This window comes from Saccostrea echinata, unplaced genomic scaffold (genome assembly GCF_033153115.1).
Source record: "Saccostrea echinata isolate AGI-Se365-2 ecotype Australia unplaced genomic scaffold, CSIRO_AGI_Sech_v1 ptg000054l, whole genome shotgun sequence".
In the NCBI taxonomy this organism is placed as follows: Eukaryota; Metazoa; Mollusca; class Bivalvia; order Ostreida; family Ostreidae; genus Saccostrea; species Saccostrea echinata.
In genome coordinates this window covers 49,861,672-49,876,803 of record NW_026889803.1, presented here as the reverse complement: position 1 = coordinate 49,876,803, position 15,132 = coordinate 49,861,672, and the positions used below count along the sequence as shown (strand labels likewise).

Sequence of the window (15,132 nt, the reverse complement as noted above, 5' to 3'; positions counted from 1 at the left end):
GAAAAATTCTTGAATGGGACATTTAACAACATAAAATCAATTAATCAAGTTATGCATTTCATATGAATATTTTTTTAACTTATGAATACTCTTAGCTTAGTCATCTCGATGCAAATGCTGATATACTTCAGTATAATCCCTATTTCTCTGAAATTTCAATTTAGATTTTAAATTTCAGGGTTTTTTTTTCTCTCTTCTTCTCAAAAGATCGCCCGCGTGGCGCAGTGGTTAGAGCGTCTGCTCTAGAGTCGCGGAGTAAGGAGTTGATCCTTACGTCGCGGGTTCGAATTCCACTGCGGGACGTGGAGACCGGTCCCTCGGATGAGACCGTATAAACCGAGGTCCCGTATCGCTTTAGGTACTGGCACGGAGAAGATCCCTCACTGCTCAATGTCCCAAAGTGCCCAGTATAGGTCAAAATTTGTAGCTCTCCACCGGCAAGTTGTGGTGTCTCCATATGAGTTAAACAACAAACGATCAATCAATCAATCTTCTCAAAGAAAACATCAGTTTTACATTAAACGAAAACTATGACAACTGTTATATATATACATGCATAACTTACATTTACATACAATTTTGTATCTTTTGAAATAGCGAAGTTTAAGTTATGGACTCTGTGGAATTCAGGAGACGAGGAAAAGAAATGGTTGACTTTATCGCCAATTACATGGACACCATTAATGGGAGGAGAGTTACACCGGAAGTGGAACCTGGTTACCTAAGAAACCTACTTCCAGGAAAACCGCCACTAAAAGGAGACAAATTTGAAGATATAATGAATGATGTTGAAAGGGCAATCATGCCCGGTGTGAGTTTTTTGCTATGTTTTAATTGATTTTCAACAATATTTTAAAACTGGAGATTCCATTTCTTACTGTTGGAGTTATTTCACTTCATTGAATTTAAAATATGTTTTAGATAACCCATTGGCAGCATCCAAATTTTCACGCCTATTTTCCCGCTGGCAACTCCTTCCCCTCTATTCTGGGTGACATGATGTCGAATGCTATTGGTTGCGTTGGTTTTTCATGGGTAGGACATTACAAAGTCTTATTTCTCGATTCTATCGCGATTTACCAGATTTTTTATTTGTATGTGTATTTTTAAACAGACTTCATATTCTTCTACAGGCTGCAAGTCCTGCCTGTACAGAATTGGAGACCCTCGTCTTAGACTGGATAGGTAATTAACAATTCCTAAAAGTTTATGTCGGATGCCACTATATTGTTTTCTAGTGAGACAAAGTGGACCTCCACAAAATCCCAAAAATGACCTTAACTCTAAAAAAAAAAAATCAAAGTAACTGTTCTTTTGTTATTGATTACAATCATTATATGCAAACGCTTGTAATTTTACATAAAACATTAAAAAGGATATTATCGCGTATAAATATATACATTCTGTAACAGTCAGACATGAATGCATTCATGCCACTTTTATAAGAGATATATTCCATTATTTTCAGGAAAATCAATAGGATTGCCAAAACAGTTTTTGCATGAAGAGGGAAAAGGCGGTGGAGTTATTCAGGTTCTGTCCTCTTTTCACTTAATTTGATATGATGATATAAAAATCTTTCATCCCAGTGCACTTATAGTCTAATATTAGACAACTTACAGTCATTTTATAGAAATACTTAATGTACCATTTGATAACCCCTATAAATATTTCAATGGAAAATCTTTTTTAACCATAAACTTTTAATCACATGATAAAAGATGGTATTTGACATTATTAAAAGAGCATATGGTTGCTTGCAAAACATTACGATATTTTTAAGAGACAAGCATTCTATTAATTTGCAAATTGGTTTTACGATAATTTTTTTTAGTTCTAAACAATTTTCAATTTGCATGGTTTTCTTTCATTTATCTTAAAGACGCAGACAATTCTGATGGTATTCTCTGTATACAAGATTTAATTAAAATACAATAATGTCTAAATAGAGGTACGTTAAAGAACTTTAAATAGAATACATCCTTTATTACTTATGACGCAATATGCAACAAGGGTGGAAACCAGAATATTTTGTTCTGTAATGGTATACGAAGAATTTGTAATGAAATCACTAACATTAATCAGGGTTCTGCTAGTGAGTGTGTCCTTGTAATGTTGCTGGCAGCCAGACACAAAGCCATGACACAACTGAAGAAACAACTTCCATACATGGAAGATGGTGTTCTTTTGTCCAAACTTGTAGCCTATTCATCAAAACTGGTAAGCTTTACATAATAATAGGATAAAAAGCACTTTGAACCTTTGAAAATATCAAAGAAAAATAATCATATTTCAATCAATAACGCAAAAATAAAGGAAATTAGAGTGCACCGCTTATACAAGTTGAAGGTAATATAAAACGAGAAACAATAAGTCCAAGGAAGTTATCAATATTTATAGACTTTCCAGTCACTGAATCTTTGCTGGAAACAAAACAACACTAAACTCTTGTCCTATTTAAAGCATAAAAATGCTTTGATTAAATCAGAATTTGACAAGCGAACAATGATATTTTCTGAATGATTTCTTGGGAGATGGGGTGGGGATAGGGGATCCATATCAAAATGCAATGAAATCACAAAATGAAGCGTAATCCCTCATTTGTATTGTCCGCTTAGTGATTTCACTTTCTTGTTATCATTCTTTAGCATTGACGCCTTTGCTTCTTTTCGCTATTAACTAAGATTTTTCCCAGCCTCACCCCGAGGGCATTGGAATGAATGGTCCCAACAGTACTCTGTTACATATATTTATTCCTGGTTTTAAATAGTAAGAAAAGTATTCAGAGCTACTTCTTATGCGTTTAAAAAAGGGATGTGGAGATGTCAGTATCAGAGGGAGTCCTAAGTACTCATCAAACAGTAGTAGAGATTAATTCTTCAAGTATAATTTTAATATCCCACTATTGGAATATTATTTCTTATCCATTTATCTCCTTTAGGCACACTCTTGTGTAGAAAAAGCAGGGATGTTGGGTTTTGTCAAGATGAGGCAACTGGATGTCGATGAACAGTATTCACTAAGGGGACATGTTCTCGAAAGGGCAATAGAGGTAAACGCTGAGGTTTTACGGTTTGGTACCATAAGTATGTATTCAATAATAAAGTATTGTATATCATAACACCAGTTAGTGTTGTCTGTTAACCAAACTCAGTCGTCTTATTAACAAATCTGATGTTCAGATCTTTGCATTTGATTCATCTCTGCGATGTTCTAATAAACATATACTGTATATTGGACAATTAATATGATGGTTTTAATTTCACTTTGTTCCCAGTTGAACATTTTTCTGCGAAATATACCCATAGTACGGCGCAAATATCTAATTCGTCCGAACAAATGAATATTTTTTTTATCTGGCCTTCCAACGGCGCCACAGTTAATAAGGTTATTAATCTCACAATACAGTTTTTAATACAAGGCACACGTCTCTAAGTGAAATTGAACCATCGCGACTGGTACTCTTGTTTCAAACTGTGAAAATTTAGCACCATAGAATTAAATCGACTTACAGTACATTTTTATATAGATTTATGATAAGAATAATTTGTTTTATCCATCTTTATATAAATATTACTGCATTTCAATAATATCAGACGTGATACATTTTATTACTATGTTTTTTTTATTTATCTTAGGAAGATAGACGTCTTGGTCTTATTCCATTTTTTGTGAGTAAATATCAAATTCATTCCTTGAATTTCATTGGTATAAAACGTGAATATATGTCAACTGAATAAGAATGTTTCTTCCTCAACTTAGTCTTATCAATGGAGTATTACCAAACTCTTTAATATATATATTTAACACTGTTAACTTTTAGCTCACCTGAGCCGTAGGCTCAAATGAGCTTTTTTGATAACATTTTGTCTGTAGTCCGTCTGTCTAGCTGTCCGTCTGTCTGTCCGTCCGTCTGTAAACTTTTCACACTTTCGACTTCTCAAGAACCACTGGGCCAATTTCAACCAAACTTGCCACAAAGTATCCTTGGGTAAAGGGAATTCAAGTTTGTTCAAATGAAGGGCCACGCCCTCTTTCAAGGGGAGATAATAAAGAATGAGTGAAAAATTAATAGCATCTTTTAAAAATCTTCTTCTCAAGAACCACAAAGCCAGGGAAGATGAAACTCATGTGGAAGCATCCTCAGGTAGTGTATATTCCAGTTTGTTCAAATCATGACCCCCGGGGGTAGGACGGGGCCACAATGAAGGATCAAAGTTTTACATAGAAATATATAGGAAAAACCTTTAAAAATCTTCTTCTCAAGAACAGCAAAGCCATGATGAATCATATTTATACAGAAGCATCCTCAGGTAGTGTAGATTCAAATTTGTTCAAATCATGACCGCCGGGGGTGGGGCGGGGCCACAATGGAGGATCAAAGTTTTACATAGAAATATATAGATAAAATCTTTAAAAATCTTTTTCTTAAGAAGAGCAAAGCCCTTATTGGTCATATTTATATAGAAGCATCCTCAGGTAGTGTAGATTCAAATTTATTCAAATCATGACCCCCGAGGGTGGGGCGGGCCACAATGGAGGATCAAAGTTTTTCATAGAAATATATTGGAAAAATTTTAAAAATCTTCTTCTCAGGAACAGCAAAGCCCTGATTGATCATATTTATGTGGAAGTATCCTCAGGTAGTGTAGATTCAAGTTTGTTCAAATCATGACCCCCTGGGCTAGGGTAGGGCCACAATGGAGGATCAAAGTCTTAAATAGAAATATATTGGAAAATATCTTCTGATGAAGAACTGCAAAGCCATGATTAGTCATTTTGATATGGAAGCATCCTCAGGTAGTGTAGATTCAAATTTGTTAAAATGATGACCCCCGGGGATAGGGGTGGGCCACAATGGGGGATCGAAAATTTTACATAGGAACATATAGGAAAATATCTTCTTTTCAAGAACTGAAAATCATGTTTAGTCATTTTGATATGGAAGCATCCTCAGGTAGTGTAAATTCAGTTTTGTTCAAATGATGACCCCCGGGTGTAGGGTGGGGCCCAATGGGGGATCAAAAGTTTTACATAAGAACAATTAGAAAAAATATTTCTTCTCAAGAACAGAAAAGCTAAGTTTAGTTACATTGATATGGAAGCATCCTCAGGTAGTGTAGATTCAAGTTTGTTCAAATGATGACATCTGGGATAGGGAGGAGCCACAATGGGGGATCAAATTTTTACAAAGGAATATATGGGAAATTTTTTTAAAACCTTCTCAAGTACAGCAAAGCCATTTGTTATATTGACATGGAGGCATCATCAGGTAGTTTAAAATTCAAGCCCCCCCCCCCCCCCCCGGTAATCTTTTCAATACTGAACTGATTTGTGCTTTTGCCTAGCCAATGTGCTCAGGTGAACGATGTGGCCCATGGGCCTCTTGTTTTTATTTTAAAGTCGCCCGCGTGGCGCCGTGTTAGAGCGTTTGCTCTAGAGTCACGGAATAAGGAGTTGATCCTTACGTCGCGAGTTCGGATCCCACTGTGGGACGTGGAGACCGATCCCTCGTATGAGACCGTATAAACCGAGGTCCCGTGTCGCAGTAGGTGCTGGCACAAAAAAGATCCCTCACTGCTCAATGGCCCTAAGTACCGAGTAAAGGTCAAAATTTGCGGCTCTCCACCGGCGAGTGGTGGCGTCTCCTTTTGAGTGAAAAATTCTCGAGAGGGACGTTAAACAATAATAAACAAACAAAACAAAACTTTTTTTTAAAACCACTGATCCAGTTACAATCAAACTTCCCACAAAGCATTCTTTGGTGAGAGGAATTCAGATTTCTTTTAAATTGAACGGTCACACCCTCTCCCAAAAAGGGGAGGGTGAGTAATTGGGAGCCACTAGGGAATAGAAAAAGTTCTCTATCATTAAAAAACATTTCTACAACCAATGGGTCAGAAGAGACAGATCTTAAGTGAAAGTTGATTTAAAACTGTAACTCTGGATAGGGTTGGGCCACAATAGGGGATAAGATTTATGTAGGGAAATAAGGGAACAAAATTAAAATTCTTCTCAAGAACAAAAGGACGTGATTAGTCACATTAGCATGCAAGCATCCTCATGTATTGCTGATTTAAAATCGCATGGCACCTGGGCTAAGATTAGCCTTAAAAGGAATTTAAAGTTTTACATGGGAATATACAGGATATCAAAACATTCTTTTCAAGAGAAACAGGACCACATTATATCATATATATATGCAAACATTTTATAAATTGTGGATTCAAGTCATTTTCAAATTATGGATCCTGGGGTAAGATGGGGCTAAAATTTTACATGATGATTGTATAAAGGAGAAAAATTTCTTCTCCAGAACAGCAACATTATGCCATGTAAACCGTATTGATACTGAAGAATCTCAATGTTGCGCTTATTCAAGCTGAGTAGGAGAAACTTCAGACGTACTGTTTTACAGTATATCCTAGAAGTGGTGTAAATCAGTTGTGGATTACCAATAACTCAAAAGAATTTTTAGAAAATTTAAAGTCACAATTTTTCTCAAGTAAATAACATCTAATTGTACAACTTTTCTACACTTGATACAACTATTCCTAACGATTACTTAAAAACTAGGTTTTTTAATATCATTGAAACTGCTTCTTCAATAACAATGGAGCTCGGAAATTTTTATTTCTTGTGATTAGTCATCAGCAAATTTACTTTTTTAAAAATCACTCTGATTCTACACAAAAAGGACTCAACAACCTCGTTTAAAGTCAGCATTTCGTAGATTTTGTGGTTGTTATACATGTAATAACCTTGTTAGCAGATATAACCTATCGTGGATCGTATTTTGGCTAAGGTGTTTCATGCCAATTGTTAGGCCTTTGTTTTTATACCAAATTTGACTACGGAATGTTCTGTCTACCTGATCAGTACATAGAACTCACGGCGGGTGTGACCGGTCAACAGGGGATGCTTACTCCTCCTAGGCATCTCATCCCACCTCTAGAATTTCCGGGCGTCCGTGTTTTATGCCCTGCTCTAGAATTTGTAGTGTTTGTAGATTTTTTGAGATAGATCACTGGTCGTTATCATTTTGTTTCATTTTAGGATCTCTTAAAAATAGTGTAGGGCTACAATATGGATCAGTATTTTTCAGGAATTAAATACTAAGTTTTTAAAAGAGTTATTTTTATTTTTGAAATAAACAGGCCCACGGTTAACCAGGTGAATGATGTGGCAGACAAAATGTTTTGTTTCAAATTAATTACGAACCATTTGCTCAACAGTTTGTTCAAACAACTTGGAGAACAAGTCTGTTAAGGTTTATGTATCAGCTTATATATTTCTTGAACATAGGTATGCTCAACAATCGGCACCACAGCGTGTTGCTCGTTTGATAATGTTGCGGAGCTGGGGGAAGTGTGTGCCAGAGAAAATGTCTGGCTACATGTGGACGCTGCTTATGCTGGGAACGCCCTCATTTGTCCTGAATTTAGGTTTCTTATGAGCGGAATTCAGGTAGATATAAGGTTTCTTCTATTTTCATTATTCTTTAGAAAAATAAAGTGATTTCAATTGCAATTTATGATAAATTTGAAGTCTACGTCGGTAAATATTGGCTAAAATGTGTCAAACTTAGTTCTGAAGAAATTTATATTGCAGAATGTTACCTCTATCAACTTTAACCCAAACAAATGGCTTCTTGTGAACTTTGACTGTTCTCTATTATGGTGAGATTTATCGTTGTAATATTTCACTGGGAAATGTAGGATAATATAGGGAACGAGGACTAGAAACCGGTAAACAGGAGATGCCTACTCCTCCTAGGCTCCTGATCCCACATCTGGAATCTCCAGGGGTCCGTGTTTTATGCCCTGTTTACAGATTTGTATTGTTTGTAGGTTTTTCGAGATCGATCACAGTTCTTTATCTTCACATATTTCATTACAAATACAACTTGAAGTTGTTTTTCTTACTAATTGTTAGGCCATTGCTTGCATACTGCTTTGTCTACGAAAAATCCGAAGAAAACAACGAGCTCGAGCTCACAGCGTGTGTGACCCTACAACAGGGAATGCTTACGTCTCCATGGTACCTGATCCCATCTCTGATGTCTTCAAGATTCTGTTTGCCTTGCTCTTAATTTGTTTTATTATTGAATTCATAGCTTGATTTCTGTATAACTATGATTTCTAAATAATTTATTACATTTGATTTACCAAGTATTTAAGGAGACATGAAACATAATAAGTACTTCATACTTTCAAATTTGAATGTATAGGGGTAGGTGGCCTCATTAATTACAAAAATAATTTAATTATTTGTACATCGAAAATTTATAGCTGCATATTTTCTGGAAGGAAAGTTATACATTTAATAAGATAAACATTGTATGGTACATATATAATTAGACAAATGATGAAACTATGCCATTCAGTCAACTAAATGGGTATACAAAGAAAACTTACCAAAACTGTTTTGAGATATCGATTACACGTAACAGGGAAATCTAATAAATAAATGGAATGAAGATTCGTGTAAATATGGCTCTTGCGTAGATCTTAGCTCTCTTTTACTTTAACATGTATTCCTAATACATTTGGTTTCATCTCTTTTACATACATATATATCGTGCTTTATTTCAATGTAACTAAACACATACCAGTTAATCATAGGATTTCATATTAAAAAAGTGCGAGTACTATTACTGCTTACATGGATTTGTATTACCGTGTGTATATTGTATTGTCAAAAGTGTGTCTAATGTCAGTGCATGTTAAAAATCTTTTTTGTTATCTTTGTGTGTAACCGATGTCCAATGTATTGAAAAATGTAGCTTCATAAGTTACACGTATGTCCTATGTGTGTATATATGCCATTTTTTTTATAAATGTTTTATCTGTGCATGCATTTGTATAATTATGTTGTACTAACCAATGTCAGTTCACAGAGTTTATCTACCAGTATATTGTTATGCAGACCTTAATGTAAATAAAATCATTCTAATTATTGGAAGTTAGGAAAACTTTTAGAAATGATAACAATTATATTAGATGTAAATCTAACACTAGCCACTTCAAAAAAGGGTAAGGTCCAGAAATTAAACAAGTCAACCACACTTTCATTTTGGTTGTCGAGATTGGTCGTGGACTGCTAAAATACATCTTGAACCAGTGATATTTTGGCACTTTGGTGTAGAATTTTTGGTTCAACTGTAGGCCTCAACCCATATCATATCATAATGGGAGTGATATTATGGCCCGAAGGGTAAGCTTAATACAGTCATCATCAATGTACTGTACATGCAATACCAGGTACCCTAATGGAGCTACGTGTAATAAAGTCAAATTCATTTATGACGTTTTATATTGGGGATAATGTTAAACATAAAAGAATAAAACAACTATTTTCTTCATTATTGAAACATGCTACATAGGGTTCCCATGGAGACGTGTTTCAGAGCTGTCGACATTTTGTTTATTTGCAACTCCTTAGCTTCACACTATATTTTTAAATAAATTATTACAAAAAACACTGAATCTCAGAATAAATTTAAATAATTTATATTTCTTCAGTTTTAAGACAGTCTTAAAATTCATAACCATAGGTGCCTATTTTTCTACTCCAGGATCAGCGACAATTCCCTCTTAACTTCATCAATGACGGTTGATCCTCTATATCTACAGCACAAACATGACGGTGAGAACACTTCAAATAATACTTCTTTCTTTTAGGAAGTTATTTTGTTTCCTTTATTGAGAATCCAATCACACGAAGATGTACTATTCGGAAAGTTTCTGTTCTTCCTGCTAATTTTCGGATCACATCCTCATATTTTATGTCTTTCCTCTTTAAAAATCTTCAATAGAAAAATCAATTGTTGTAATTCAGAACTAAATACGGCCTTTCGCGTTTATAATCTGACATTTGTTAAGCATTAGTTATTGTGATTCTTAATGTTACTATAGTGAATCTGTGTTCTTGTTTACTGATTAATTACAGAAGAATAAGCAATTTAATAATGTCATGAAAAATATATAGTAAAGATGAAATAATTGAGGAATATGGCTTTATATAAAACTGTCGTAAAATACTCGGAATGATAAGACGTACAATAAATTTTCATATCTTTTAATGTACATGTACTAAAATTGTACAAGCATGCATTTATTAATCATACACTAACACCCAAGTCACAACCTACAATTTTGATGTTCATAATATATACCTTCTCCTGTAAAATACGCAAATATTAGTATACAGTATATAATTAAGGCATTGCATGTTTTCCTTTTAAATTGTTAAGTTTGTTCTGTGTTCGTTTAATATGTTAACGATATGTATAAATTTCGGCCCATAAAGTACAAACCAACACGGAAACTAGCCATACTTTGTGAATCTTATTATTACATGTGATAATTTAATATACTTTTGTCGTGATGTATGTACAAGTCTAATTACATCAACAATCAATGAAATACACATGTATAATCAGTCTGTATAATGAATTTCTCATGTCCATTTCATTATCGAGGTGAAATTTTACACTATTTACGGAACGATGGTGTTAGGAAGTGACACTTTATCAATCAGAGGCAAGTCAAACGAAGATTAAAAATCTTCACTTTATCATGATAATTCTTACGTATATCAAGAGTGAGGAGGGAAGGAAATAGTTCGAGAAAATTAATAGATAGGAGAAATTGAATGTAAATTTTTGCAAGGAATAAAATCAATTGGAGATTGTTTTTTAAACTGATTTATACAGTTGGAAATATGTATACATATAATTAGGACTCATATATTCTCCTACAAAAACGTATTGAATTAAAAAGGTGCAAACCTTTTTACTGTTACATTTCAACATACTTGTATTGTCTTTGAATATTCAAAACCTTTAGTGTTGCCTTATTCATAAGCATACTATTTCTCTGAAAAAATGCAGTTTTGAGAATTTGCTGTAAAATTAATCCCATTTTTCCACAATATTTTTTTTTTCTTTTGGGTTCTTTTTACAGGCTTTTCAGATGAAAAGCTGAAAACTGTTTCCTTGCACTAGTATCTGTATGTATGACAAAAATTTGAGGTTTGTTATATGGACAAATTCAAACTACGGATAGATAGTTAAACATATATGGACATTTAAGATCGATTTACATAGTAATGACCTATGTATAGTTATTTCCTTTACAGAGTTAAATTCGACAATGGACTTTCGCATGGGGAATTAACACAAAACATTGTCACAAAAGTTGCTCTTGTAATTAATTTTACATGAACTCCTACCCCAACCCCTTTTCGTGTTTTGCTATCAAAGCTGAAACACTGACCATAGATACTTAACCAAAGTTGGTAGTGCGTTCTAGTAAAGTATTTCTTTGCACTAATGAAGTACTCTTTAGTAGGGTGTTGAAAAACTTTATAATACAACGACATTGCTTCATGAATGGTACCGGTAAATGAGAGGAAAAAAATCATTATTTTTGCGGATAACCAGTATTGTTCTCTCGTATCCAACTGATGAAATCATTAAATTTGGCCCAGCATCATGATTTAAATTAAACTTCACCCCAAACCTGTACACTGTTTCTGAAATGGTGAAGAACTTTAATAGTCCCAAATCAAAATGATGTTCAAAAATACATCACCAAGTGTTGTTATCTACAAATTTTATACAAATTTTAAATTTCAGAGCCCATATGATTAGCATCTTATAGATATTTGAAAATTTTACTAAAATCTAAGTCGGTTTCGTTATCCCGTGGCTGGATTCTGTTATCTTCGTTTTGTAACTGAACGAATGTAAAAAAAAATTATTTCATTTTCTAGATAAAACAGTTGATCTTCGGGTGAGTCAATTCAAAAATATTTCATTTACAGCCAAGTAAGGAAGACAAAATCAGATGATTTTCAAATACAAATAATAGTTACTGAAAGAATGTGATTTTCTTTGTTTCATTTATCTTGATAACATTTTAAGAATATTGGAAATAGAAAAAAAACATGTTTCACTACTACAGCACTGGGGGATCCCACTGAGTCGGCGATTCAGAGCCTTAAAGCTGTGGTTTGTACTACGTACATATGGAATAGAGGGACTGCAAGCACAAATACATCTGGTACATACTCATTGTAACTCAATAGCATCAGTTGTAAAATATTTTCTAGCAGAATGGATTGTTATAAATTTAATGCAATTTGTTCTTCGATCGAGTATTGATTTTGAATGAATATTTTTTTTATGTAATCTACACCCAAAATAAATTGTTTATACAAGAAAAGATATATCTTCATTCCTAATCAGCATTTCATTGTATGATTTTATTAAAGGAAAATATAGCACTTACTTTTGTTCCACAGCATGTAAAATTGGCAAAGTTATTCGAAACATTTGTGAAGAATGATGCCAGATTTGAGATTCTTGGAAAAGTTGCAATGGGTCTCGTATGTTTTCGATTAAAGGTAAAACCTTAGAGTATCTATAGTTATTTAAAATGAATTTTAAGAAAAAAATGAAGAAAACTGTCTTTTGATGGATTGAGAAGTATCAAAAGTTAATTTTTTTGTTTTTAAAAATTCATAAATCATTCTAAATACATGTATACAATACATATGTGTTGCATCAGCATTTGAAAAGTATTTTGTGATTTTTCCAGGGACCAAACTCTTTAACAGCTAAGTTATTGCACATGATTAATGAATCTGGAAAACTTCACATGGTACCGGCTCTTCTTAATGAAGTGTACGTTATACGATTCGCAATCTGCGCCCAAAATGCCAAAGAAGAAGACATTGAATTTGCTTGGAAGATTATTTCAACCGAGGCCAGCTCTCTGTTGATGGAACGAGAATATATTGAGAATGGAATGAATACTGAAAAGCTAGAAAGTGCTGAGCAGAAAAATCCCGACATTGATGACGTGTTTCCCGATTTTGATGATGAATTTATCTTTGACCAGCAAAAAAGTAATTTGCATCGAGCTCGCCTTCGTCGAAGTTTGTTCATGAGGATGGTTTCAGACCCTAAATGCTATAATCCAAAGGTTCTTAAAGCATTGTGTACGGACAAAAAGAGAACAAAGAGTACGTCATCCGATGAAATTGTCGACTTTAACTTTGAAAAGTGATATATCCTTAGAACATGTCTTCTGTCTAGAAAGTGATAAGAAATCATTTTATTAGAATTAAATACTGAATGGAGGTTCCTAGGCTCTCGTTTTTGCTTCTAGTTTGTCTTTTTTTCTGCTGTCTTTTAGATCTTTTGAGCTAACACTGGTGTCAGTAGTCATTATTTCACATTACAAAGATGTGAAGTATCTAGGGGTTATCCCCCTCCCCCACGGTGGTATCGGTAATTTTGATATTAAATTGGGGAACCTGGTTTTTTAATGACTAAATATTAATCATCCAAAGTCAAGAAAACAAATGCAGTCTACAGTAAAAACGCACTTATAACGAAGTGTCATGTGTGCATTTTAAAGTCACGCTATAATCGTCAATTTATTATAACCTTGTTCGCTGTAAGCTTGTTTTTCTGCTCTTTCTAGCTAACCAGAGCCGAAGGCTCCATTGAACTTTTCTGATCGGAGAGTGTCCAGCGTACGTCAGTCGTCTGTAAACTTTTCACAATTTTGACTTCTTCTCAAGAAACACTAGGCCAATTTTAACCAAACTGGTCAAAAAGCATACTTGGATAAAGGGGATTTGAATTTAATCACAGGAAGTACGAAGGCCTCTTTAAACGAGAGATAATTAAGAAGTAGTGAAAATTAGGTGCCATCTGTAAAAAAAAATTTCTCAGGAACAACTGGGCCAGAAAAGATGAAACTTGTGTGAAAGCTACATTACATACTGTAGATTTTTTTTTTTCATATCATAACTCCCGGGGGTAGGGCGGGGCCACAGCAGGGGGTCAAAGTTTTACATTGGTATATAGGAGAAGTCTTTAAACGTCTTCTTCTCAAGAACAGCAAAGCCATTGTTAGTCATATTAATGCTGAAGCATCCTTAGGTAGTGTAAATTGGAGTTTGTTCAAATCATGACCCACGGGGGTAGAGCAGTACCAGAGTAGGGATTAAAGTTGTACATAGGAATATGTTGGAAATATCTTTAAAAATGTTCTTCTCAAGAACAGCAAAGCCATTAGCAGTCATAATTCTACGGATACATCATCAGGTAGTGTACATGGAAGTCTGTTCAAATCATGAGCACTGAGTGTAGGGCCACCCTACTAGGGTGGGGCAGAAATGGTGGATCAAAGTTTAACATAGAAATATATTGAAAAAACTCTTTTCCCCAAGAACGGAAAAAGACATTATTAGTAATATTACCATAGATTTTGAAACATCCTCAGGTAATGTAAATTCAAGGCTGTTCAAATCATGGCTCCTGCGGGTAGAGTGGGGCCATAAAAAATACATACATAAGAATATATAGGAACTAGAGCCGAGCTCGTTGCAATGCAACGAATAGGTCTTCCGTCGGAGCTCCGGACAGAACATAGCGACCTTGAGTCAAGGTCATGCAACATTTTAAGGTTATAAACAATCCTGTAAGGGGCATCAACTTCCAATGTTTAACAGAAGAAAGACAGTAAAAGAATGTAAAATTCCCCTGTCAGTGAACTTGAACTTGTGCAAATAATCGTGCGTCAAGCCAGGACACATTCTGCAGCTGGTTAAGAGCAAACACCATCTGTATGTCATCGACAAAAAAAAAAATTCACAGTCACGTATTCTTTCAGACTATTCATCCAAAACATCATATTCTAAGTGACCTCGAATTTAAGTCAAGGCCATTACACACTTTGGATGATATATTTATCATCTTTTCAGTGAAATGCAAATGCATGCAATTTTTTCTATTACAAAATTAAAGACCTTTTTGTTTGTTTGTTTGTGTGTATGTTGTTTAACGTCCCTCTCGAGAATTTTTCAATCATGTGGAGACGCCACCATATTTGCCGATGGAGATCTGCAAATTTTGACCTATACTCGGCACTCATGGCCATTGAACAGTGAAGGATCTTTTTCGTGCCAGCACCTACTGCCAGACGGGACTTCAGTTTATACGGTCTCATCTGAAGGATCGGTCTCTGCGTTCCATAGTGGGATTCGAACCTGCGACATAAGGATCAACTCCTTAATCCATGACGCTAGAGGAGACACTCTTACCACTGCGCC

At 34.6% G+C, this 15,132-nt stretch overlaps 1 protein-coding gene across 1 annotated transcript; it reads left to right on the top strand.

Moving 5' to 3' along the window:
* Window positions 1-610: 610 nt before the first annotated feature.
* Window positions 611-13,076, top strand: LOC133205684 (aromatic-L-amino-acid decarboxylase-like). Its single transcript, XM_061341537.1, has 14 exons — window positions 611-811; window positions 922-1,035; window positions 1,134-1,185; window positions 1,469-1,533; window positions 2,086-2,220; window positions 2,942-3,052; window positions 3,639-3,671; window positions 7,306-7,467; window positions 7,612-7,679; window positions 9,578-9,648; window positions 11,779-11,798; window positions 11,970-12,068; window positions 12,310-12,411; window positions 12,606-13,076. The coding sequence occupies exons 1-14, from the start codon at window positions 611-613 to the stop codon at window positions 13,074-13,076; spliced, it is 1,704 nt and encodes a 567-aa protein (XP_061197521.1).
* The last annotated feature ends 2,056 nt before the right edge of the window (window positions 13,077-15,132 follow it).